General features: G+C 50.1%; 1 protein-coding gene across 5 annotated transcripts in view; it reads right to left on the bottom strand.

The window, feature by feature from the left end:
• Positions 1-26770, bottom strand: part of MCC (MCC regulator of WNT signaling pathway) — a 296048-nt gene that overhangs the window by 16599 nt on the left and 252679 nt on the right. For all 5 annotated transcript variants that reach the window (XR_008618101.1, XR_008618100.1, XR_008618099.1 and 2 more), the window contains exons 13-15: positions 22040-22274; positions 18319-18525; positions 13598-13698 (exon numbers count right to left, since the gene is read on the bottom strand). Coding sequence is in view for 1 of the 5 variants with exons in the window: in XM_024120283.3 (XP_023976051.1) it covers positions 13598-13698; positions 18319-18525; positions 22040-22274 (543 nt within the window). In the remaining 4 variants the exon portion in view is untranslated. The remainder of the gene's footprint in view (positions 1-13597; positions 13699-18318; positions 18526-22039; positions 22275-26770) is intronic.

Raw genomic sequence — 26770 nt, 5'->3', positions numbered from 1 at the left:
TATACTGTAGTGACTGACTAGAAGGCTAAACACTCAACAGTCCTGAACTCCCGGAAGGGGGATGACGGGACGCTTTCATTTTCTACCTGACTCACTTCGAGTTGCTTGAAGTGTTTATAATTTTGGATGCTTTTGTAAAGCATGTGCGGAGTCTCAGTTGTGCTTCCTGTAGGATGGGCCTGGGGGGTGACCTTGAAGGGGAGGACTCTCAGGTGCTCAGCGGTTCAGCCCTGGTTCTCCCCTCCTGGCTTTTCAAGTATCTAATCTTTAACATTTCTGCCTCCAGCTACTGTAAGTGCAGTTCCGGCTTTTCAAATTCATTAATGAAGAAAGGAATTGCAACACAAAAATCCAGGTCTGGGCTCCCCTGGTGGCGCAGTGGTTGTGAGTCCGCCTGCCGATGCAGGGGACGCGGGTTCGTGCCCCGGTCCGGGAGGATCCCACATGCCGCGGAGCGGCTGGGCCCGTGAGCCATGGCCGCTGAGCCTGCGCGTCCGGAGCCTGTGCTCCGCAACGGGAGAGGCCACAACAGTGAGAGGCCCGCGTACCGGGGGAAAAAAAAAAAATCCAGGCCTGCTTCTGTGAGTGAGGATAAGTGTGCGCAGCACCCAGTGACTTCCTCCCACCAGCCCTAAGGGAGCAGGAGCCCCCCGCAGAGCCTTCCACCTAGTGCCTGAGGTTTCTCCTGGGCCCTAGCGGCCACCAGGAAATCTCAGATCTGGCTGCACTTCCCACTGGAATCGAGAGCGGCACCATTTCCTACCAGAAGTGAGAATGGCGTCTCGGGGAGGGCGGCTCCTCCCTCCTTCCCCAACCCATCCCCCTCAGCCTTGCAGGCAGCCCTCTGTCAGCTGAGGGAACGTGAGGAGAGCATGAAAGATTTCTCCCCTCTTCCCTCTGGCTACAAAGAATAGGGAAGGGTTATTTGTTTTACATTTTGTTACTGTTTCAATTCTTTTATCTTTATTCTGAAGTCGATTAATAGTGCAAAAGGAAAGAAGAAAATTACGAAGAGAATTTAAAATCTAACCATGAATTCAAATTCACAACATAAAAGTGCCTGGAGAAATACGGCTTCTTCCCCACCCCCTAATTACATCCGCAACCCTGCCCCAACCCCAAAGGGCGAGTGTGGAAGTCCTAGCTCCCACAAAACGAAGGGCCCAGGCCCCTGGGGATGGAGGGAACCTTCCAGAACTGGCGGGCTCCAATGGAGGATGGAACCCAGGAAGGCAAGAGAGGCCCTCACAGACCCTGCCTAGCCCTGGCTGGGGGTGAAGGGAGATGGGGACAGGGCTGGGAGTGGGAAGCCATCTCTGGGAGCTGAGAACTGTCCCCAGAACCCCTTAGGCCTCCGGAAGGGAGGGAGATGGGAGTGAACTGCTATCCAAACAGCAGCGTAGAAAACCATGATGCTGATTTATTTAAAGCTATAAAGACAAGCTAAACCTCAAACTTAAACCTAAAATGTGAGTTACTTTATACCTGTTTTTGTTTGAGCGAGGCAGACGCCTGCAGTAAGAGTCACACCTCTGGTGTCGCTTGTCTGGACAAACGCTAAACCCCTGTGCGGTAGCAACTCTAGGGCCACTTCCCACACGCAGCCTAGAGGTGTCAGGAGGCCATTTGGGCACTTGAAACTCGGCCAGTCTGAACTGAGATGTGCTGTAAGTGTACAATACACACTGGAATTTGAAGACAATATGAAAAAAAGAAGGTAAAATAACTGAAAAAACATTGATTATATGTTGAAATGATAATATTTTAGATACACTGGGCTAAATATGTTAATTTCCCTGTTACAGTTTTTAACGTAGCTTCTAGAAAATGTAGTTACACACATCATGACTTGCCTTTGTGGCTCATGTGATGTTACTAGCAGACAGTGCTGCTCTAGAGCATGCGTTTATAGTAACAGTACCAGGGGTATCCCTGGATTCTGATTCAGTAGGTTTGGGTTGAGACCCAGGAACTGTAGTTTCAAGAAGTGCTCCAGGGCTTCCCTGGTGACGCAGTGGTTAAGAATCTGCCTGCCAATGCAGGGGACACGGGTTTGAGCCCTGGTCCGGGAAGATCCCACATGCCGCAGAGCAACTAAGCCCGTGAGCCCCAACTGCTGAGCCCGTGTGCTGCAACTACTGAAGCCCACAGGCCTAGAGCCCGTGCTCTGCAACAAGAGAAGCCACCGCAATGAGAAGCCCGCACACCGCAATGAAGACCCAACACAGGCATAAATAAATAAATAAATTAATTAATTAAAAAAAAAAAAGCAACTACTGAAGCCCACAGGCCTAGAGCCCGTGCTCTGCAACAAGAGAAGCCACCGCAATGAGAAGCCCGCACACCACAATGAAGACCCAACACAGGCATAAATTAATTAATTAATTAATTAATTAAAAAAAAAAAAAGAAGTGCTCCAGGTGACCAAAACAGCATGGTATTGGCATAAAAAGAGACACATGATCAATACAACAGAATAGAGAGCCCAATTAATTTATGATAAAGGAGCCAAGAGTGAGTGAGAGAGAGAGAGAGAGAGAGAGAGAGAGAGAGAGAGAGAGAGTGTGTGTGTGTGTGTGTGTGTGTGTGTGTGTGTGTGTGTGTATAATGGGGAAAGGACAGTCTCTTCAATATATGGTCTTGGGAGAACTGGACAGCTACATGCAAGGGAATGAAACTGGATCACTGTCTTACACCATACACAAAAATTAACTCAAAATGGATTAAAGACCTGGTAAGGCCTGAAGCCATCAAACTCCTTCCTAGAGAAAACGCAGGCAGTAAGCTCCTTGACATCAATCTTGGTGATGATTTTTTGAATCTGACACCAAAAGCAAAGGCAACAAAAGCAAAAATAAATAAATGGGACTACATTGAACTAAAATTCTGCACATCAAAGGAAACCACAAAATGAAAGGGCAACCTACTGAATGGGAGAAAATGTTCACAAATCATGTATCTAATAAGGGGTTACTACCCCAAATATATAAAGAATCCATACAATCCAATAGGAAAAAAACAACCTGATTAAAAAATAAGCAGAAGCCAGGGTTTGAATGAAAGAGAAAATTTAAAAAAAAAAAAGAAAAAAAATGAGCAGAAGAGAGCAGAAGACCTAAATAGACATTTTTCCAAAGAAGACAAACAGATGGCTAACAGGCATATGAAAAGATGCTCGACATCACTAATCACCAGGGGAATGCAAATCAAAACCACAATGAGATATTGCCTCATACCTGTCAGAATGGTTATTATAAAAAAGACAAGAAATAACAAATGTTGGTGAGGATGCAGAGAAAAGGGAACCCTGTGTACTGCTGCTGGGAATATAAACTGGTGTAGCCACTATGCAAAACAGAATGGAAGTTCCTCAAAAAATTAAAAATAAAACTAACATATGATCCAGCAATTCCACTTCTGGGTATTTATCCAAAGAAAATGAAATCCCCATCCTGAAAAGATATCTGCACCCCCATGTTCACTGCAGCACTATTTACAATAGCCAAGATATGAAAACAACCTAAGTGCCCATCGGTGGATAAATGGATAAAGATGTGGGATACATACACAAGGGAATATTATTCGGCCATATAAAAGAGTGAAATTTTGCCATTTGCAACAACATGGATGGACCTTGAGGGCATTATGCTAAGTGAAATAAGACAAAGACAAATACTGTATGATCTCACTTGTATGTGGAATCGAAAAAAAACAAAAAGCAAGCTCATAAGTACACAGAACAGACTGATGGCTGCCAGAGGTGGGGCTGGGGGCGGGCGAAATGGGTGAAGGGGGTTAAAAGGTACAACCTTCCAGTTATAACATAAATAAGTCCCAGCATTACATGCTGTAATGTACAGCATGGTGACTATACTTAATATTACTGGACTGCATAGCTGAAAGGTGCTGAGAGAGGAGATCTTAAAAGTTATTACAAGTAAATTTTTTTGGTAAGTATGGTGACAAATGTTAACTAGACTTATGGTGATCATTTTGCAATATATACAAATATTGAATCATCACGTTGTACACCAGAAACTAATATAGTGTTATATGTCTATTATACCTCAATAAAAAAGAATGCCTCAGGTGATTATTGTGCAAATTTGGGAAACTCTGGTAAGGCAGCAGTGCTATTTACCTGGGTCTACAAATGAGCTTCAGGTGGTCTTGAACTCTGAATTTTTATGCAAAATTACACGCACGGTTCTACTTTTCTGAAGACCACAGCTTTCCTCTGATTTTCAAAGGATGACCTGAAAAACACTGAGAGCCATAAACCTGCTACTCCAAGTCACTTTGGAACCTCAACCATTCATGTCCTGTTCCTTCTAGTTTCTGATTCAAATTTGCTTGGCTTTCAGTTCAGAAAGAATTTCTATGGTTTGTCTAGGTAATAAGGCTAAAAGGAACACTTTCATAGGCTCCACGCAGATGAGAAAGTACACATTAAACACTACATGTTCCACTTGCCCCTCCATGGTAATGTGTTCTCACAGTGTTTTCCGGAACGACCAGAACTGTGTAATCCCTTCCTTGTGTCTTCACACTCAGTAATACAGACCCTCAGGAATATGCACCTACAGCAGCAAGAAGACAATCCTGGCTCCTATTCTCACCACGAAAACCCACAGCCCCCAGCACACACGTGGGTTTCACTTACAGGTTCCACCCCATCCCCAGGTTCACCTTTGGTCACAAAAGGTCCTCCGAATCTTACTTTAGCCACGCAGCCGGAAGTGCTTTTTATTTTTAACTGAAGCATAATTGTCAGCAGTGGCATACACACAGGGAAGTGAGAGGCAGACTCACAGTGGGAGTTTGCTGGTGATGAGAAAATCCAGGCGGGCAGCCTGGGCAGGTGACGGCCTCGCAGGCCTCTGCAGTGAGGCTGTCAGTGTGCCCGGGGGTCTGGAAGCAGGGTTCTCGGGGCCATCAGGGAGGAGGCTGCATTCTCCCGCAAAGAAAAAGGCCAGCCGCAGTGCTTTAATCACTAAGTCCAAATGAGGAGCTGGGGAGGCAGGGCAAGAGCCCGGGCCTGATGAGGTGGGGAGGGGCTGCACCAGCCAGGAAACCTTCCAGAGGAGCTGTAATCAGAGCAAACCGCAGGGAGTCGCAGCCACAGGGCCTGGAATTTCTTTGTAATTGCTCATTACGTGGAATTAGACAACGAGAGAATGGTCTGCCTATGTGGTTCCTCTTCCTCACCTTTCATTACCAGGCTTCTGTCTCCACTGAAACTGCTCACGAGGCCACCAATGATCTGGGCATTGACACATCCAAGGGTCCCTCTCTGGCCTGATCTTACCTGTCGGCACCTTCTCCACTTCCCCGAGTGCCTGGATTTCATCCCACTATCCCAGCTGTCCGTGCGGTCTTCTGCCCTGGTTCCTCATCCTCTCCTCCACCTCTACATGCTGGGAGTATTTAGGACTTGGGCCTGGACCCTATTTTGTACCCCACCCTTTCTTGACTTGATTCTCTCCATTCGCATTTATTTTCCTAGAAACTACCTACATGCTAAAAACTTCTAAATCTTCAGGCCTTTCCCCGGAGTTCTGGACTTGTCCTTGTGACATCTCTACCTAAGACGCATCTTCAGTTCAGCGTGTCCAAAGCAGACCTTCTGAGACGGCCTCCCCGACCCACGCTTCCTCGCTTGTCAGCGGCCGGCAAGGCCATTCACCCAGTTGCCGACACCCGTCTTCAGTCAGCCTTGACCCTCCCTTTTCCTCGTCCTCCACGTTCGCTCAGCAGCAAACCTCACCTACCAAATGGGTGCCATTCCTGCCACCATGCAGGCCCAAGCTGCCATCATTTCTCTCCTGGACAACCACAGGAGCCTCCTAATTGGTGTTTCTGCTTCACCTTTGTACCCCAGAGTCTAGCTTTCACAGAGCGGCCAGAGGAAGTTTTTAATATGACAACTCAGATCGTATTATTGCCCTGCACTTGGAATAAAGTCCGTGGTTTTACTCTGACTAAAGGCCCTGCCTGCCCCAGTCTTTGGTATCGCCCTCCCCCTCGCACCCTGGGATCCTATCCATTCTTAGCACACACCAAGCTTTTTCCCAGGACAGAACCCCGTGCAGTCAGTCCCCTCTGCTTGGGATGAACTTCCTACCCACGGCTACTCTTCCTCCTTCTCATCTCAGCTTAAATATCACCTCCTCAGAGCAGCCTACCCTGACCACCCATCTAAACAAACGTCCCAGGGTAATGACATCCCAGCACCTTGTCACTTCCCCATTATTCATTGCAACCTATATTTACTTTTTTTGGGGAAAAAAAAAATCTCCGCAGAGACTACGACCCTATTTCTTTCCTTCATGGCAGCCATTACAGTCTATAACTACTTCTCTTTTAGAAAATCCAGCCAGCAGTAACAGCTCTAAGTCCTTTACAAGGATGAAGTTATTTCTCACCACAAGCCTTGGAGGTCAGCACTCTATTATTATTCTAGTTTTCTAGATGAGGCACTTGAGGCACAGGTTCGCCTGCGGAGCTGGGATGCACCCAGGGGTCTATCTTCGAGCCTTCTCTTCAGCATCTTGCTGAAGTATGCTGATTCGTAACGAACAGAGTGGAGCAGGAGACAGAGCAGACAGCTCTCTGGTGAAGAGCCCAGGCCTGTGGAGCTAAGGAGGGGGTGTCCCAGATCATGATGTTCTGCAGGTGTTGTGTTGGGGTGAGTCTGCCAGGAGTAGCCACAAGATGACGGCCCAGACCTGCCTACGACCATGTTTCTTGCACATCTGCACGCTGCTGCCTTGCCCATGCTACAGGGTGCTTGGATGTTCTCCATCACTCTGCCTTTATGCGATCCAGGGGAAGGCCTTTTCTCTGAGCTTTTGGAACGCGGGGGGAATGATAGGAATACAAAGAAATCTCAGTTATCCAAGCAACGCCTACCTCAACCCCCAGGATGAGCACTGGTCTCTCCCTGTGCCCTCTGAGGCCTGCTCTGGAGCTCAGCCATTTGTTGACATGATAATGAACTCACAGGTGCACTTTGTATTCCATTAACGTCCTGCAGACCCCTGTGCATTTATGGAATTCTGAGCACAACTTCCACTGCCTGACTGCTCTTATAAATCAGCCACATAGGAAGAATCAGCAAGTACAAGTTTAATAAAACAGCACCTTTAAAAATAATGGTCCTACTAATAAAATGGTGAAGATTCTGCTGCTTGTTTGCTCAGCGGGGTCTCCCTCTTTAAAGGACTCCAACCAGTTCCCTCTTCATTTCAATCCACTATGTGTACGGCTCAAAAACAGTATTAATCCATAGCTGCTGAAATAGGGGTCAATCAGTGCCATCTTCTTTCCCTTCATGGCCAGTTGTTCTTTCCCACAAATCCGGAAGATTTCTAGAGCTGGGCAGATATTTTTGGAACTCGGACATGGATCTGAACTCAAGGAGGCTTGCTGTGGTTGGTCCTAAGGCCCTCCGACAACCACGTGCTCTGCGGGCACCGATGGACAATGAGTGGTCTGTACCATCAGGGGCGCAGAGAAGAGGTGACACAGGAAGCTTCCAGAAGATGAGTGTCCTACGGGAGGGGATGAAGAGGAGGGGTCCCCAGGTTGAGAGAGATGGGGCAGGGTGGGGGGGATAAAGCAAAGGGCATGCTCTCGGAAAGATGAACTGCCCAGATGAATCTGGACCACAGGTTACATGTAGGGAAACATTTGAAATATGGGCTAGGAAGTTAAGTTAGGGACCTACAGATGATCTTGCAGGCCAAGCCACTGAAGGTGTATCTGCAGAGCAGCACGATCAGAAGTGTGTCTTAAGGTATTTTTGGTGGCAGAACACAAGGTGAGACTAATGGCAGAATGACCTATCGGGATGCTACTGAGTTCTGAGGGATTGAGGGCTAAACTCAGGAGAAGGCAATGCACGCGGCATGGGATGGATGGGATTTTAACGGAAAAAAACAATACAATCTGCAGACAAGAGACAGAGATAGGAGACTTCAAAATTATAATCCTGGATCACTAGAAGAATTTACTTTTTTAAATATAAATAGGAATTCTGAAAAAGAGGCCAATTTCAAAGGGCAGGAGGAAACAGGATTATAATTTCTGTTTTAGACATGGTGTGTTTTAAGGCTCTAGCCTGATATTCGGGGGAGATGTCCAGTGGGCAGAGAGAAATGCGGCTGAGATCACTGAGGGATCATTTAGAAGGAACAAAGTCACCAGAGTCGTACAGCTGGGTAAGTCATGACCCCTGCCACCCCCCCCAAGGGACTCTCCTGCAGGCAGCGGAGGGTGAAGCAGGGGAAGAAGAGGCAGGCACATAAGAAACAAAGCAATGATGTGTTCTCTGATAGAACGAAATCAGGGCTCACAAGAACCAAAAAATAAACAAATTTTATAGACAGGGAAGAGGCACAGTGCTGTGAGTGCCTGGGACGTGGGCTTTGGTGGTGTGAGGTCAGAGGTATAGCAGCAGCACTGAAGCCCCGGAGGCACAGAGGTGGGGGGGGGACACCTGGTGTGGCTCAGGGTGGGAGGGGGCATGTGATAAGGCGAGGGTGGAGAAGCAGGCAGGGGTCAGATCACACACTTGCGAAGGAGCTTGGACACAGACAGCCGGAGTCACTGGAAGGTCTTGGGTAATGAGGTGTGGTAGGCAGAGTTCTAAAATGGCCTGCGAGATTTTGGCCTGTTAGGATACACACACCTCCCAGTTATTCAGTCATCCAGGTGCTGCTGTGAGGGAATTCTACAGGTGTAATTAAAGTCCCAAAGAGCTGATCTTAGGATAAGATGATTCTGGGTAGACCTGGTGGACTTAGGTGAGCCCTTAAAAAGGACCGGGCTCCTCCTGGAAAGAGATTTGAAGCAGGGAAGGGATGTGATGAGAGGGAGGTGTTTGCTGCTTTGAGGACCAGGAAGTCTGTGCAGAAGGAGTTCTAGAGGCCTCTAGGAGTTACCCCTGGCCAAGAGCCCCAAGAAGATGGGATGTCAGCCCTACAGCCGCCAGGAGCTGACTTCTGCCAACAGGCAGAACGAGCTTGGAAGCAGATTCCTCCCAAGAGCCTCCAGATGAGAACAGGGCCCTGGATGATGCCTTGACTGCAGCCTTGTAAGACCCTAAGCAGAGAAGCCAGTCATGCTGTGCCCTGCTGACCCACAGAAACTGTGAGCTAATGAATGAGCACTGTTTAAGCTGCAAAGCTTGTGGTACTTTGTTACACAGCAGAAGAACACGAGTGTGAGGGTACCATCGGAGCTGCCTCCTGTAAAGTTACTCTGTGACCCTGAGAGAGCCCCCTCTTACGGGGTCATCCTGAGGCGCACACAGATGCACTCTGGGGTCTCCTTCTTAGAGAGAGTTCCCCCAGAGTTCCCTCTCTGCACAGCGACCTTCTCCCACCAGCTGTCTTCGCTTCGTGCCTTTCCCCTTCTTAACCCACCCCAACCTGAAGTGGTCGCTTCCTTGCTTTGAAACATGTTCTTTGCTTGCCTTCTGTGTCAGCGCTGCGGGTTCATGTGTCATCTGGAGTCCCTTCCATTAGGAGTAATTCACCCAGCGGTGGAGGCCCACGGGCCAGGGCTGACCGGGGAGTTCCCACTCTGTCTCTTTGAACTCCAAGACGCCGCCTTGTGTGTCTTCCTGGATGGCCCAGCTCCACTCCCCACAGGGGCACGTCCACGTCCTCCAGATCTGCTGTCTTGTGACCACCCTAACCAGACGGGGCCCACCTGCCCCCCGATGTCTCCTTACAGAGATCTGACACACAGCCCTCTCCCGGCAGCAGCGGCTCGCCTGTAACTCATCAGAGAGATAAAAGGAAGTCTAAGTGCCCCTTCTCTGCTGATGAGTCGGGCGCATCCTGTCCCTGGACAGAGCGGCCGCTGTGATTTGTTGATTGCCTTCACTTAGCGTTTTATAGAACCACCTGGCACTTGCAGACACCGGTGGCAGCTGCCAGTGCCCCGAAGCGCTCAGCAGAGCCCCTTGGCGGGCCTGTGACTAAATGAGCACAGCCTCCTGCAGGGACAGGGCGGCCGACGTCTGCGGTGCCTGGGTGGGAGCTGGAGCAGGTCCTGCCCTGCCTTGGGGCCCAGGGACAGGGGCGTGGAATCATCTGAGGTGATGCTACATGCTGCCACTCATCGCGTCACAGCCCTTTCCTGATTCCTCCCTGTCCCTCAGCACTGAGGGGCACAGCAGCCTTACCTTTTAACCACAACGACCTGGGCTCTGTGCGTCTGGGTCGAGGGGTACGCACACTACGCCGGGTCCAGGGGTAGCTGAGCCCACACGAGCGGGCTCAGCTCGCACTCACCTGTAAGCAAACCTCTGCCAGCAAGCGGGGGGCGGGGGGGGGGGGCGGCAGAGAGGCGTGGGGGCGGGGCCTTCGATTTCCCGGCTGCCTCACTGTGTGACCTTGGGAAATGGCTGGGCCTTGCAGTGCCGGTCTCCCCTCTGCCCCTGCCTCTTCCCGCATCATATGGAGAACACCACCTGCCCCTCGCCGCTTTCTAAGCACGGCGAAGATGAAACCGTCTGCTCCTCTCAGCTGTGCTCGGGTCCCGAAGGCACGCTACACGAATGCCACGTTAAGTACAAAGAAAACTCGTTTCTGAAAATTCCCTCTCCTCAACCGCATTTGTATAGTTTAATGCTTTGGTTGTTCAGGTAAATTTTACTAGGACCACGAGCAAGAAAGGGATCTGGGATGAAGAAGGGTTTTGTGGCACGCAGCCTGTGCAGACAACAGCAAAGACAAGGTGCCCCGATAAAACAAAAACTCATGAGCAAGACTGGAAACCTGGTCATCCAGATGGGGTTTTATGGCAACCCCGGAGCCAATAAACCACAATAAACGTCCATGCAAGTGGAGGGAATGAAATCAGACCAGATGGGAGGTAGCCGGTAACTGTGTGATTGCATGGAGGCCTGGTTTTGTTCCAAACAGAAGAAGGTTGGGAGCAGACACACCGAGAGAGCAGGGTTGCAGGGCAGGGGCCAGACCGAGGCTGCAGCCCCGCTAGGTGTTGCGGAGACTAGGCTGGGACAGGGCAGGAACCTAGGACCAGTGACTGGAATGTCACAAGGCACCTTCCTAGGGGCTCTCCTCCAGAAAAGACCATGCCTAGCCTCTGCTCCGTTCCCCCTCTCCACACCTGCTCTTCTCAGTCTGGTTCCCCTGGCCCACGGCTTCAGTGTTTGGAACCATCCTTTTCCAAGGTAGGAATAGGTCTGAAAATTCTGGGAAGGTTCCCTCAACTGACTCGACCACTAGTGTGGCGGTGATTTAATACCTTCAAAGAAGGTGGTAGTTTCCACTTGATTTTTAAAAATAAAAACATCCCCAAACCTCAGCCTTTAGGTGTCTGTATTATATATCCTCATGAAATGACGATTCCACTTTCTAAGCTATATTTACAGTATAATTATGTTATTTTCCTTTTTCCTGTAGCCCTGTGGGTTCTTTCCTGGCTCCATATATCTGGGGCTTGATTAGAAATCCATGCTAAGCAACTTAAGGCTGGCTATTGGAAATCCATTGTGACTGACAGAACAAATGAAATCCCTTTATGTTTAGTCAGCAGAACCTGCCTCCTGCCTGTGCCAGCGAAGGCGTCTGAGGTTCGGGGAACTTGAAAAACGCAGGGGCTTAGCTTACAGATACAAAATCCAAATGGCTCCCTGTTGGCAGCAGGGGGTGGTTTGCATCCCGAATTTCTGGCGCAATCACGTCATCAGGATTAGCTGAGGGCATTTTCCGTGCAGCTTCTCTCTTCCTGCCTCAAGCAAAGCGATTACCATTTAACCACATGGCCAGAGGCACTGGCAATGTAAAAACTGAGCTATTACAACTTGGAAGGAAAGACAAAAAGTGGCAGTGAGTTAAATCAGGAGGGTAGTGAGGTCCCCCACATGGCAGCCTGCAATCCACCCTCAGCCTGGAGGCTACACTATAAGATAAACAGCTCTGGCTGGACCAAGACAGCAGCCTGAGCACACACTGTAGCCTTCCCCTCCTACCCCCAAATCCCCAGAAACGATGGCAAATGTATTTTAAAAAAAATCCTCAAGCACGATGGAAACTAAGGAGTGCTCTTCGTCTGCCAGAAACCATGAGGAATCATAAAAAAGGAAAGGCAGATTTTTATTCTTCTTGAAAAAGGAAACCACGACTCAAAATGTACACAGAAGCAAGCTGCTACAAAAGGAAGAAAGGGATTCAGAGGTGCTTCAGTGAGAGGTGCTGGCCATTAGAACCGGAGGGGACCAGACGCTTGGGTCAGATATGTGGCCTAAAGACCCGTTGTCAGCCGGGAGGAATAGAAAGCCCAGAAGGCAAGCTTGTGAGCCAAAGCCAAGAAAGAGTCACAAAACTCAACCTTAAAAACTCACATGTGAGGAAAGTGAATACAGTAGACAAAACAACATTTTAGAATAAGTATAATAAATATCCTCAGAGAGATGCAAGAAGATATCATATCATGACACAAGAGATGATAGGTTTCATCACCAAAATAAACTCAACGCATCATCCAAACACCATGATGGCTCTAGCTAAGGAATAAATGAGTGAGCTGGAAAACAGAGCTGCAGAACCTCCCCAGAACTGCACTATCCGATCGGCCAGTCATGGCCACGTGAGCTACCGAGCACTGGAAATGTTCACTGGTTTGAATCTGAGATGTGCTGTAAGTGTAAATTTACTAGATTTACAGTAGATTTTGAACATTTAGTAAAAAAAAAAATTAGAAGAAAATAAGATATCTCATTAATATCTTTAAAAAATATCGATTCATATTTTGAAATGATATTTGGGATACAATGAGTGAAATGAAATACGTTATCAAAGTGGACTGTACCTTTTTCTTTTTACTTTTTAAATGTGGTTCCTAGAACATTTAGGACATCAGGCGTGGTTTGCATTACCTGTCGACTGGACAGCCCTCCTCTAGAACAGAGTGCAGAAGGGTGGCGAGAGTATGAAAAGTTAGGAATATGGAAGACAGATCCAGAGAGAAAGAATAGAGGGAAAGAAACAGCCGCAATAGAGGAAAAACATCCAGCAGTGAATCAACAATGAGGCCCTATGATTGGAAAGAGCCAGAGATGGGGAGGGAGGCATTCTCACTGAAGCTAGAAACAAGATAAAGATGCCTATTTGTTTTTTTTTTTCCTTCAGTCAACTTAATGACCTTTATATTTGAGAAATACGATACACGTATAAAGCAGCCAAAGAAATTGTTAAAAATTCCCTAAAGATCCAACAAAATGTACTTGCAATATTCCATCCCAGTGATATGAAAAGATGCCTGATTTGTTCCTCACCATTTAACATAGTCCTGAGGTTCTAGCCAATGCCACACCACAACCAAAAAGTACAGAAAGAGGCCTCTTCTACCTGCAGGTGAAATGACTGTATATATTCTCCCCGTCATTCCCCTTTCTGGCCTCCAGGTCTGGGCAAAAGAAGCCCGTATGGGCGCCTCCTCCTTCCCAGGCAGCCTGTAACGCTCCACGAGGCGCAGACGTCAGCGCGGGGAGAACCTGGCACCCAGCCGTCACTCCTGGAATAAACTGCCCGACGGGGCTGTGAGCAGGGGCGCTTACCGACGGATGGCGTTGGCGAACTCCGCGGCCAGCTCGCTGTCGCTGCACGCCGTCCTCAGTTCGGCCAGAGACAGAGCTGGGGAGGCAGCGTCCGCAGACTCCTGAGGACGCAAACACAGCCGGGTCAGGTCTGGAGCCAAGCCGAGGGCGCCCGGAGGAAGACGCGGGAGGTGACGGGCAGCGGCGGCGGCAGCTCCGCCCCTCGACGTCCCCTCGACGTCCGCCGGCTGCCCCGTGCTCTGAGCACTCACAGGGAGCCGCGCACTGGGCTGAGCCCTCTACACACAGGTTCTCTTATCTGATCATCGTGACGATCCTTTGAGGCAGAGACTGTCATTATCCCCTCTTTGCCAAGGAGAAAACTAGGGCACAGGGAAGTTACACTGCCCCAGGTCACCAGCCGGGACACGGTGGAACCAGGATGCCAACTGATGCCAGGTCAGTGCCCTTCACCACTGGGTTAAGCCTCTGGTAGCTCATAAAAGTGGGAAACACATGTGAGTATCCTTGGGTCGCCCCTCCCTTCATCCCGCGTCCCCTGGGGAGAGAACCAATCTCCCCTAGAGTTAGGGGCTTTACTGGGTTCCGTGTAATCATCTAGAAGACCCAGGAAAGGAGGAGGACAACAGAAGCACACAGACACAGAAGATGTGCCTTAGTATCAGACAGGAGCTTTGACACCACCTAAGCCAAATCCTCCCCTTTTACAGATGAGGAAACATAAGAGCCAGAATGCCTAAAGCCTAACTGGAGTTAGGACGATTCAGAAAGCAATGCTCACACCCCTCCGAGCGCTCCGCCTTCTCTGCATTTAGACAGAGGGCAGCTGCTGTGCTGTGTAATAAGCACAGGGGACGGCGCTCACCTGATAATTTGCTCAGCAGACATTTACAGAGGGCTGACTACAGCCCAGCCTTGAGAATAAAAGCCCGTGATCCGTTACGCTGAGACAGAATGTAAACAGAAGGCTGTATCATGATGGAATGAGGGCTTCCAGGAAGTATGAACCTGGAGCTAGAAATCCAGACGACAGGGGGCGCTGGGTCCCCTCAGCCCACTGGCACAGAAACGCCACCACACGGGGCTCCTCTGGAGGAGCCCGCAGCACCTGAACTCCTCCCACCCCCGTGCTCCTCCAGCTCTGCTTTTCCTCTCTCCTCTCCACCTGGTGACCTGCAGACCCGAGCCCCCATCCAGCAGCCCTGGAGGCTCTCCAGAGTCCAACACCCTCTTCTAGTGTATACAGCAACTCCCCTCGGGGTTAACATTTCGTAAGACTCCTTAAGGACAAGGGACAGCTTTGTCTCACCCAGTGCCCTTCACTGAACATGTCTGGTAATCTCTGTTGCACACAGACAAGAAGTGAAAAAACCTAATGTCACTTGGGAAAGATCTGGGACCCAGCTTGTTGGCTGGAGGGAAGTTTTAAACCAAGCATGACATCCCCCCCGCACCTCAGAAGGGAGAGTGGATGTCCTAGAGCCCAATCTGGCCTGCCACCTGTTTTTATAAAAGGCCCACAGGGCAAGAATTGTTTTTGGTTTTAAAATCATGGAAAAAAAATTCTAAGGAATATTTTGTGATATATAGAAATCATATGAAATTCAAATTTCAGCATCCATAAATAAAGTGTTAGAACACAGCCATGTGCCTTTGTGTCTGTATTGTCTCTGCCTTCACAGTACCATTCCGCAACGGCAAAGTTACGTGGTTGCAGCAGAGTCCGCATGACCCGAAAATCCTAAAATGTTAACAGTGTACCAGCCTCTGCTCCAGACTGCTTGCCTCATCTACCAACAAGTAAGACCAAATAAATAGCCCAGAAGGGAGGTATTATTGATATGGTAAATGGATCTAACATTTAAAAAAAAATAAATTTATTTATTTTATTTTTGGCTGCGTTGGGTCTTCGTTGCCGCGTGCGGGCTTTCTCTAGTTGCGGCGAGCAGGGGCTACTCTTCATTGCGATGTGTGGGCTTCTCATTGCAGAGCACGGGCTCTAGGCACGCGGGCTTCAGTAGCTGTGGTGCGCGGGCTCAGGAGCTGTGGCTCACGGGATCTAGAGCGCAGGCTCAGTAGTTGTGGTACGCGGGCTTAGTTGCTCCGCAGCATGTGGGATCTTCCCGGACCAGGGCTCGAACCCGTGTCCCCTGCCTTGGGCAGGTGGATTCTTAACCACTGCATCACCAGGGAAGCCCTGGATGTAACTCTCTTGCTGCGGAGCACAAACTCCGGACGCACAGGCTCAGTAATTGTGGCTCACGGGCCCAGTTGCTCCGCGGCATGTGGGATCCTCCCGGACCGGGGCACAAACCCGTGTCCCCTGCATCGGCAGGCAGACTCTCAACCACTGCGCCACCAGGGAAGCCCCTGGATGTAACTTTTGAAAGACAAAATAATCAGCTTCCTCTAATTTCATTACCTGGACAACAAAGAGCACTCTTATAAAGCTCCTTACCCTAATGTAAGAAAATAAAAATAAAAATAAATCATCTGGCCTAGGGCTTCCCTGGTGGTGCAGTGGTTGGGAGTCTGCCTGCCAATGCAGGGGATGCAGGTTCGCGTCCCGGTCCGGGAGGATCCCACATGCCGCGGAGCAACTGGGCCCGTGAGCCACAATTACTGAGCCTGTGCGTCCGGAGTTTGTGCTCCGCAGCAAGAGAGGCCGCGATAGTGAGAGGCCCACGCACTGCGATGAAGAGTGGCCCCCGCTTGCCACAACTAGAGAAAGCCCTTGCACAGAAACGAAGACCCAACACAGCCAAAAACAAATAAATAAATAAGAGAGTCATTTTAAAAAAATCATCTGGCCTTTATCATCAAAGAGATTTCTGTTCTTTGAAGCTATTCCACGGGAACACAGAGCTTCCCCCACTCGAAATAAATACTAAGAACCAGGGGGATGCTCAATCCCTGGGCCTCTGGCAAGAGCCTGACTAGTCCGTTTGCAACACTCCCTAAGGGCGCACACATGAACACTGGGGCTCTGTCTCTCAGGCTCTGTCCCAAAGTGACTGCTAACAAACTCAGAAGGCTGAGCAAAGATTCTGAAGCTGTTGGCACAGAACAGAGCCCCAGATCCTCCCATGTGAAACAGCCCTGCAGAGGCTCCTGCTCACCATGATCAGACTCCCCAAGCACCGGGCACGTGGTTTCAGGGTGCACCCACATGGTGACCTTTCCAAAGCTCAGAGTGTGTCACCTCACCCCCTGCAAAAAGCCCTCAGCGATTCCTCCCCATCCTCAGGACAGCAGCACAGCCGGCTGGCCTCCCCAGCCAGTGTATGGATTCCTCCTCCCTCCAGGCTTTGCCCTTGCCATTCCATTGGCCTAGGGTGGACTTCCTGGTCTGCCCTGGCCCTCTTCCTCAGGCTAGCACCCACTCTCCACTGGCTCTCAGTTCAGGAAACCTGTCCCGAATCTCCACATCTGGATTGTGGGTCTGGCCTGTGGCCTCCCCTCGCACCGGGCATTGATCCTTTCACCCAAGAACGTTGTGTCCCTGCGTTGTGATCATCTATTTGCCCATTCCAGGGCAAGCTAAACTCCTGGAACAGCCTCCAGCATCTTGCCTGGACCAAACCACATCCATCACATGAACGGATGACTGAGAAGCAGCTGGGGCCTCAGGAGAGTGGCCCAGCTGGGTACCATGGCCATGGACTCCCTTGGTGCCCTTGTAGGTGAGAGGCGGGCAAAGGGTAGCTGTGGCCTCTGTGGAGCACGCGTCAGTTCTTAGCTGTTCAGCTGCTTCTTCACTGCCACACAGTATCATCAAGGTGCTTTCTCCGCAGGTACACTACTCTGGTGAAGACATCACTGCCTCTGGGCCGTGAGGGGCCACTCATTAGACCAGCAAGTCAGTGTAGGCCCACCAGTCCTGGGCCTGAGACAAAGTGGGGTCAGGAGAAGCTGGCATTTGTTAGGAACAGAAAATCCGACACACAGAATTCCAGCACCCTGGGACGAGGGATATCTTTCTTGAAAGTCTGGACTATTTTTTTCTCCAGTGCAGTATTTGGAATCACTCTGAGGTAGAGGGTGATGGAATGAGCTTGGATTCTAGAAAAAAAAGACTTGTGGGCTAATGAAAGGGTGAGTTTGCAAGATGATATCATCGATAGCCCACTCTCTGTGATATCCTCTGGGTAAGGCAGGGCTCGCCTTCCTCCTTCTCTGCCTCATGATGCTTCCGGCCTCCCACCTCTTGGAAGTCAAGGAGGAAACAGACAAGAGGAGGAGTGGCCGTCAGCCAAACTGGGGTTAAATCCTGATTCTGCTATTTACTAGCTGTGAGACCCCCTCAGTTCTTTTAAACCTCATTATCCTCATGTAAATGGGGATAACTCTTCCTTCCTGAGAGTCGTGAGACTTAAGGGAGATGATACATGCAGTGATCGGCTACAGAGTGATCAACCAACGATGGTCACCGTGTGACACGGGATAGAAGGAAGAGGTGGAACCAGTATGAGACTCCTGGACCACTGCATAGATCGCTCCCTGGATAAGACTGTGATCTGTGAAAATGCTTCAACTGCATGTAACAATTTTAACTGTACATAAAAGTGAGTTTTTTTTTTTTAAATGTGGATTTGGTTTCTCTGCCCGCAAAATGTCACCTTCTTTCGAATTTCTAGAATGGCTTTTGGTTCCTATGCAGATGAGGAAACTGAGGCAGCAGGGTGGTGAGGAGCGGCGGCTGGCGGGCCCCGGGCCCCTACCTTGCCGGCCCTGTCCCTGCCGCCGCTGCTGGTGGAGCTGAGGGACCGCGTGCGCTGCTCCTGCTGTTCCTCCACCTCGGACTTCAGATGCTCGATGTGCACCAGGTAGGCCTGCTCCTGGGCCTCCCGCGTGCTCAGCTTCAGCTCCAGGGCCTTCTTCTCCTTCTCCAGGAGGTAGAGCTGGGCCTTCAACTCCGCCATCTCCTCCTGCGGGGCACAGAGCACACGAGGCGCCCACGGGGTGAGAGCGGGGCTGGGCGGGGGAAGGGGGTCCACAGCTACCACCCACAGCCCGGAGGGAGGCATCACTGGGCAGCTGGGGAGAACATGACCCCGAGGAGACCAGATGGCTGTCTTCGCACATCTTAAAGGATGGACTCGTGTACCAAGCCATGCGCTTGTCGCTATGCACCAGAACTGAGATCAATGGGTAGAAGTTACAGGCAAGCAGATCTTGGCTCACTATAAGGAAAACCTTTCTAACAACTAGACTACCCCACGCCCACGTCCCCAGTGGTCACATCAGCCATGATAGAAACCAGTTTTCTGGCAGGCAGAGGCTAACCTTCATCAAAGAGGTTGTAAAAGGGTCATTCATATAAGGCTGGGTCTGACTAGGTCCCTTCCAATTCCCATTTCCTTTTCCATTTTCCATAGCACCAATCCACGTATTTAATCACCCCTGATGGCAGTGTGGGGCCCTGAGCTGTGCCAGGCAGCTGGGAAGTGTGCAGAGCAATGATACCGCCCCCAGCTCTTCTCTACTTTAGGCCCCAAATGAAACGAATCGAAACAGAGCCCTTCCCAGGTGACTACTCCTCAGGTAACTTCTTCAAGGATCTTAAAGAAGTCAAATTAGAGTTTGCTATGGAGAGAAAGGAGTGACTCCCAAATGGGACCGTGCTCTACTGGGACCAGGGCCAGGCAACAGTGGTAATCACCAGCATTTACTGAGCATGTAACACCGTCTCAAATGTTTACACTAAGTAACTCACTTAATCCTCCCAACCTGAGGTAGGTATTACGAGTATTTCCGTTCATGGAGGGGAAACTGAGGCATGCAGAGGGAAATCCACCCGCTCAGCCCACAATTACTGGGTAAACTGTGGGGCCCGAGTTTGAACCCAGGACGTCTGGCTCAGAGCCCAGGTAACCACTAAGCTATACTCCTCCTCCCCTGCCCCGCTTTCAAGGTGAGCCCACGCATGACTCTTGTCCCTCACCTCTGCTGGAGGGCAAGTCCACCACCCCATGACCACCCGGTCAGTCTCCCCAGCTATCTCTATCATCTTACTTCGTAACACTGAGGCACTGCCTTGAGAGGGATTCACCAAGGTCACCCCCGAAGTGAACCTCCTCTGAGGTGACAAGCCACAGGCCTGCTGTGCTCTCCCGGGTGAGGCAGACCTGGGGAGTAGATGTTCTCACCTCCAACATCGGGAAACACCTAGAGGGTACCCACCACGGCTAGTCATACTCAGGGCTGGGGGTGTTAGCCGTGGAGAAGGCAATGTGCCGAGCCGAGCGACCACTGAAAAGAAGACGCCAAACCTTTCCTAACAATGACATAGAACCAGGATGACAGGTGTTTCCATACACTGAACCTTCTCATCTTTTGCCATCAGAAGCCGGATTCTGCAGGTTCTGACAGCACTGCATCCTGAGCTAATGTGGACAGTCATACCCAGAACAACCATACAAACACAAGCTTGAAAGAAGGAAAGATGAATCCATGGGTGCCAGAAACAAAGCAGGCACTCCACCCAAGAGGAAAGGCGAGGTGGCCACAGCGCCGGCCACCTGAGGCATCAGGCAGGCAGGGAGGCCCCAGGCCCTGGGCTTTCAGCACCTATGCAAGGGCAAGGCAGACAGCCGGGACTGAGACCGCCCCCTACAGGAGCCAGGACTCTCCAAGTGCCGCCTCGAGGGGAGACGAGAAGACTTCCTTCCTGTGGCGAGGATGTGGCGAGGAAACGTGTCATCACTCAGGCTTCGGGTGGGAGAAGAAGGAAAAGCCTCTTCTGAGGAATCACGTAGGCATGAGGCATGTGTAGCTGTGCTACAGGAATCCACAGCCAAGAATATAACAAAAACTAGCCCTAAACCTCTGAAACCCATGGGTCCCAACAGATCTAAGGACACAACCGTTTACAGGGACATCTCCCCCCAGGACCCGCGGGACCCCACGGAAGACACAACCTCCACCAAGGGGGAGCTGGCACTCACGTTCTCCTCCCAACACACACACACACACACACACACACACACACACGAAGAGAAAACAGAAGTGAGTCACGGTGAGGTAGAATCGGCATTTAAAGAACCAGAATTCACAAGGAAGAAGACAGAAAATAAATATTTAAAGCAATTCAAGAGGAAGACGAAGAGTCACAATGAAAGGAGGGGATATTCTAAAAAGAAGAGTGGGTTTGAGAAGGAGCCAAGTCAATCATCGAGAAATCAAAAGCTGTTTACTAAAGACCAAGTACAAGAAGTGAAAAAACCCAGAAAACTGGAGTCTCTCAGCAGTTGTAGCCTAGAACAAAATGGTGAAATCCGACAAAATCTGCAGCAGTGGATTTGGTGTGGGCAAAGCACACACCCGTGAGCACACTATTAGGGACATACAGGGAAGGGAGGTGACTCTGATGTTTTTCTTCAAAAAACTCCTAGCGAGGGAACCCAATGGCTGCCCCTGGGTCACGATATTATGGGTTATTTCTCTCCCAGCTTTTTATGATTCCTATTGTTTTGGAAAATTTCTCTGACGCGTACACACTTTATTTGCAAGTAGCAGAGGGAATATCAGAGCTTTTACTTCACCAAAAATATCTTTCCTGGCCAAAATAACACTGAATTTATCGCACAACATATTGGCCTGAATATAAAAGAAATCCGGAGTCTTGGGCCAAAGGAAACACGACGTTTGGAAGAAGTAATGGAAGGGCAGCTTCACAGTTCATGCCACAGGGTGCGAAGGCCCACAGAGAGGGGAAAAGGCACCGCGGTTACGGACACAATGCCCGGCTCGTGGGCAGTGAGAGGGGACATCAGCCAACGTCGCATGAGGATTCCCTAGCGGGAGTCAAGTGAGGGTCTGAGCTGAGAGGGTGAGGCCAATATCTGACCTGACTCTGCTGCCACGGCCCAAAGTCCTCCCAGGCTTCGCCCAGACTCCAGCTCGAGCAGCCACCGAGGGCAGGGATGTGCTGAGCGAGTCACCCCGGAGGGTGACAGGGTTACTGATGCTCTACACAACACCAAAGGGACAAGGGGGTCAGGAGACCAGGGCTCTTGTCCAAATGCCGCAGCTGGCCTCGCCCCCTTCTCCCCGCCTCACCTTAATGTCAGCATCAACCCGAGAAGCACTTGCAAGCGTTCTGGAGACCAGGGCTCTTTTCACGCGGACAGAGGCTGCTCCCCACCCCCTGCAGAGGTCTCTCCTGGCTCCTCTTGGAGATGAGGTGTTCCATTCTGGCCTGGGACCCCCTGAGGTTTCTCCAGCGCTCAGCTCACCTCTCCAGGAACACATCCAGCTCAAGTGACCCCCCAGACGTACTGAAACCATCCCTGTCTACGCATGAGGCCCTGCCTGTCCTCCAGGGGAGAGGTGGCTGACCACGGACGGGCTGGCCACTTCCGAGAGGCCTTTCCGTACTTCCTCCTGGTGACAGAGGAGTGAACGGGACCCGGGTCTGAGAAGAGCCCCCCACGCGGATACCTTCATGGCCATCAGCTCCTGCATCAGCACCGCGTTTTCGAGGTCTAGCCGCTGGCTGTCTCCCCGGGGCTTGACGTCGTAGCTGAGAGGATCGATGTGGATGCTTTCCAGCTCCAGCATGGTCAGCTTGACCGCGGCCCTGTCATTCCTGAGCTGCTGGATATAATCTTTCAGCCTCTGTTCGTCTTCCTTAGTAAACTCCGTATCGCAGCTACTGGCTGTGGAGCTGGTTGTGCTGAGAAGACAAAGAAAACCCATCGCACTTCCAGTCGCTGCCAACAGGCCTTGTTTTCCCTCATTCTTCTCCACACCCTCCCCTCTCCAACAGTGTTTAGATGGTAATCCAAAAACGACGACAAAGAAAGCATTCTTCATGGCACAGTAAATTCATACCACCTTTTGGGAGAGAAATGAGTATGAAGGAATATCAGAAAAGGTTTACACCCTTTAAGACAAGGTGTGGACCCTAGAAATGAAGTCTAAGGAAATGATTCCACAGAAGCAACAAGATACACAGGTACAAAGACGTTTCACGGAATGCAAGGTTTAGCGAATTATAGTACATATCAAAAAGAAGGACATGATGTGGACATTACAGGAATAATTATGGCAATGGTGGAGAGAGTTTGAGTGAGGAAACAGGATGAAAAATATGTCATAAAAATAGGTGTATATATGGATAGGACTTAAAAAAAGGGATATGTTAAGGGAACAAAGCAAGGTGAAGAACAAAATACCTATGGCATGATCTACATTGTGTGTGTGTGTGTGTGTACACATACACATTGTTCACGCACACACCCCAGACTGCTGACAGCAGTCCCCTGGGGGTGGCGGCTGGAAGGAGTGGTAGTGATGGGGGACCCTCTGTGTGTGTAATGTTGCCACAACTTAGAAAGCAGGGTGCCCCCAGGCCTCCAGAGCTGTTCCTCTGTATCATGGCTGAGTATAAAGTCCACCACAGGGACTCAGGCTGGTCCAAGGGGCCCTTGGCCACCCATGCTGAATGGTGACCAAGCAGGGGCTGGCAGTTCTGAGGAGCACCTAGGGCTGAACCCCGGGAATGTGGTGGTCCATGAAAGTTTCTGTGGGTTCCAGAGTACCATGGAAGGGTGAGAACCGCAGGAAAACTGAGGCTTGGTGCTCAAGACGGTTGTAGGCTGTCCCCACTGGCTCCGAATGAAGCCCACTCTACCCAGTTCTCAAGCACCTGAGGCCAGCATGCACCTACGGCGGTTTCTCTGGACCCACCTACACTTGACGTAGCCCTCATGGAACTGGCTTTAGAAAGATGGCAGAATAACAAGCAGGGGCCCATTTAACTCTCATCACAATAGTGCAGGGCGGCACCCTCATCTCTGTCGTTACAGATTTGGAAACGGAGGTTCTGAGTCATCAAGTAGCTTGCCTAGTCATGAGGATGGAAACTGGTGCAGCTCAACTTGGGCCGCAGTCTCCCCATTCCACAGCTCTGTCTCCCCAAGATTCCCGTTGTTGGAAGCTGTGCCAGGAGCAGGGACTGGTATCCATAGGTGTTGGCGGCCCTGAGGCCAGGCCTGCCCTCCTCAGCTCACACTGGAACAGGGGTAACAGGCCAAGACCCCCAACACAGCAGATGTATCTCCTCCCCATAACCTCGATGTGACCAAGGGCCATTCCACCCTGTACCTGACACGTTATCAAGAAGTCAAGCCTTCCGGGAAGAGAAGGGTGAGAAGAGATGGTAGGCCATGCACACAAGGAAGAGAACTTCCCAGGGCCTGGGGTGGTCTTCAGGTCAGAGAACTCCTGCCACGACTGGAAGCTCCCAAGCACCACAGACTCTCTGCGGCCCCCTACCATCCTTCACCCCCCCAACCCCCATCAGGACAGGTGGGATGTTCCCTAGAGATGAAGGGAACAGGATCAGTCTGACCAGCACACAACACCTTTTCAGAGGTTGTGATGGCTACTTACACGTGTCAGCTGGGCGAGGCTATGGTGCCCAGCTGCCTGGCCAAACACCCCTCTTAGATGTTGCCGTAAAGGTATTTTTCACATGTGATTGACATTTAAATCAGTAGACTGAGTAAAGCAGACCACCCTCCATAGTGTAGGTGGGTCTCATCCAATGAGTTGAGGCCTTAAAAGACGAGATGGAAATCCCCTAAGGAAGAAGAAATTCCGCCTCCAGACTGCCTTTGAATTCAAGACTGCTACATCACCCCTTCCTGGGGTCTCCAGCCTGCCTGCCCTGTAGATTTAGGACTTGCCAGCCCCCGTAATCAAATGAGCTAATTCGTTAAAATCAATCAATCAACCAGCCTCTCCATCCACACACACACATACACACACACCTGTTGATTCCGTTTCTCTGGGGAACCCGAATACAGCGGTGCTGCCTTTACCTGGGACCCGAGCATCTTATACGCTTCGTAGATTTAGAGGTAGCACTACTCAAACTCTCTGTGCCTAGTTTCTTATCTTTAAAATGAAGGTAATACAGTACATGCTTCCTAAGGTTGTGGTGAGGATTAAATGAGGCAAACCGAAAGTGTCTGGAAACGTGCCCAGCACACCATAAGCACTCAGTACATATAGCCATCATTCATCCATTCAAGAAATAATGGGGTGCTTACTGTGGGTCACTTTTCTAGGGCCTAGAAAAATCTCTGCCTTCATGGAACTCATATTCTAACAGGGGAGGCAAACAAGTAAAACAGACAGCACACCAGACAGGGAGAAGGACCAGGGAGAAAAATGACGCAGTTATGGGGATCACAAAGAGGGGATGGGGTGATTCTTCCAAATAGAGCTCGAGGAGTAGACGTGAAGAAGGTGAGAAAGGGAGCTTTGTGGGTATCTGGAGGAACAGGGAGCCAAGCAGAGGACACAGCAAATGCAAAGGCCCTGAGGCAGCAAGCCTGGCTGGCCGGCAAGAATAAGACTGTGGCTGAATGGGGGTCAGCCAGGGGAGAGGGAGGAGAGCTGGTCAGACAGGAGGGTGTGTATGTGGGGGGCAGGGTGCCACGTCACACAGGGTCTCATAGGGCAAGGGCTGTGTCTTTTTCTCTAGAATTAGACTTAGAAGCCACTGGAGGGTTTGTAATAGAGGAGTGACATGATCTGCCTTCCATTTTAACAGGATCCCTCTGGCTGCTGTACTATGAGAGATGCAGGGAGGCAAGGGCAGAGGCAGGGAGACCTTTTGGGGCTACTGCAACAAGCTTGGGGGAGACGGTGGAAGCTGAGAAGGCAGGAAGGAGGTTAAAAATTACTCATCATCAATGTTATGTGTTCTCAAGCTGTATTTTAAAAAGAACGAGATGGGACAAGCAGCAATACCCTCCAGTTGGAACACTTCAGGTGCAACTGCATAAAGAAACAAAGCAGCCCAAGAGAAGCATGAAGGAGCAACCGGTATCGCCAGCAGAGGGCGCCGGGGAGCCAGCGGGGGCTTCTGAGGATGACAGCTGCCCAACAAGAGGGGATTCATCCTAGGGAGGAAACAGGGTCCCTCCCTCAGGATCTCAGCCTTCTTCGGTAAAGACCCGCTTTGCAAACAGCTCGGTGACAGGCATGCCTTACACAAAACCATTCAACAGGACTCGGAGCTTGCCTTCATGGACTGTCAACACAACGTGGAGGGACAGATGCCTAAGTTTCCACACATGAGCCACAAAATTAGAGCGAACTGAAGCGGTGGCCCTGTTCATGGAGCACTGCACGGGGCTGAGTGTGGAGATGCGCTCCCAGGCATGACGTGTTTAGACAGCGCGGCACTGGGAAACAGCAACACTGCTCTTCCAGTGAGTGGGGAGGAGGCTTCAGGTAGGAGATCCGTTCCCGTGAAGCTGGGACCCAGCACGAGAGGCTCACTTTACAACTGTAGTCCTCCTTTTCATTAAAAGTCGCTTTGGAAAATTTTAAATATAGAGAAAACACAGAGCTAAACCAATACCTGGGTGACCTTTTTGTCACGTCTTCTTTGAAATGCTTTTTTAGAAATATAACATACTTGAGCCACCCTTTGATTCCTGTCACTTAAAAGAGAAATTTCAGGCAAATCAAAACTACAGTGAGGTACCACCTCATGCCGGTCAGAATGGCCACCATTAAAACGTCTACAAATAACAAATACTGGAGAGGGTGTAGAGAAAAGGGAACCCTCCTATGCTGTTGGTAGGAATCTAAGTTGGTATAGCCACTATGGAAAACAGTATGGAGGTTTCTCAAAAAATCAAAAATAGAATTACCATATGATCCAACAGTCCCACTCCTGGGTATATATCCAGACAAAACTATAATTCAAAAAGACACATGCACCCCTATGTTCACAGCAGCACTGTTTACAATAGCCAAGACATGGAAACAACCTAAATGTCCATCAACAGATGAATGGATAAAGATATGGTATCTATATACAATGGGGTATTATTCGGCCATAAAAAAGAACAAAATAATGCCAGTTGCAGCCACACGGATGCAACTAGAGATGATCATACTAAGTGAAGGAAGCCAGAAAGAGAAAGACAAATACCATATGATATCACTTGTATGTGGAATCTAAATTATGGCACGAATGAACCTATCTATGAAACAGAAACAGAACCAGAGACATGGAGAACAGACTGGTGGTTGCCAAGGGGGAGGAGACTGGGGGAGGGATGGAGTGGGAGTTTGGGGTTAGCAGATGCAAACTGGTATATATAGAATGGATAAACAACAAGGTGCTACTATATAGCACAGTAA

Source organism: Physeter macrocephalus, chromosome 8 (assembly GCF_002837175.3).
Source record: "Physeter macrocephalus isolate SW-GA chromosome 8, ASM283717v5, whole genome shotgun sequence".
Lineage (NCBI taxonomy): Eukaryota > Metazoa > Chordata > Mammalia > Artiodactyla > Physeteridae > Physeter > Physeter macrocephalus.
This window is presented reverse-complemented; position numbering and strand designations above follow the sequence as displayed.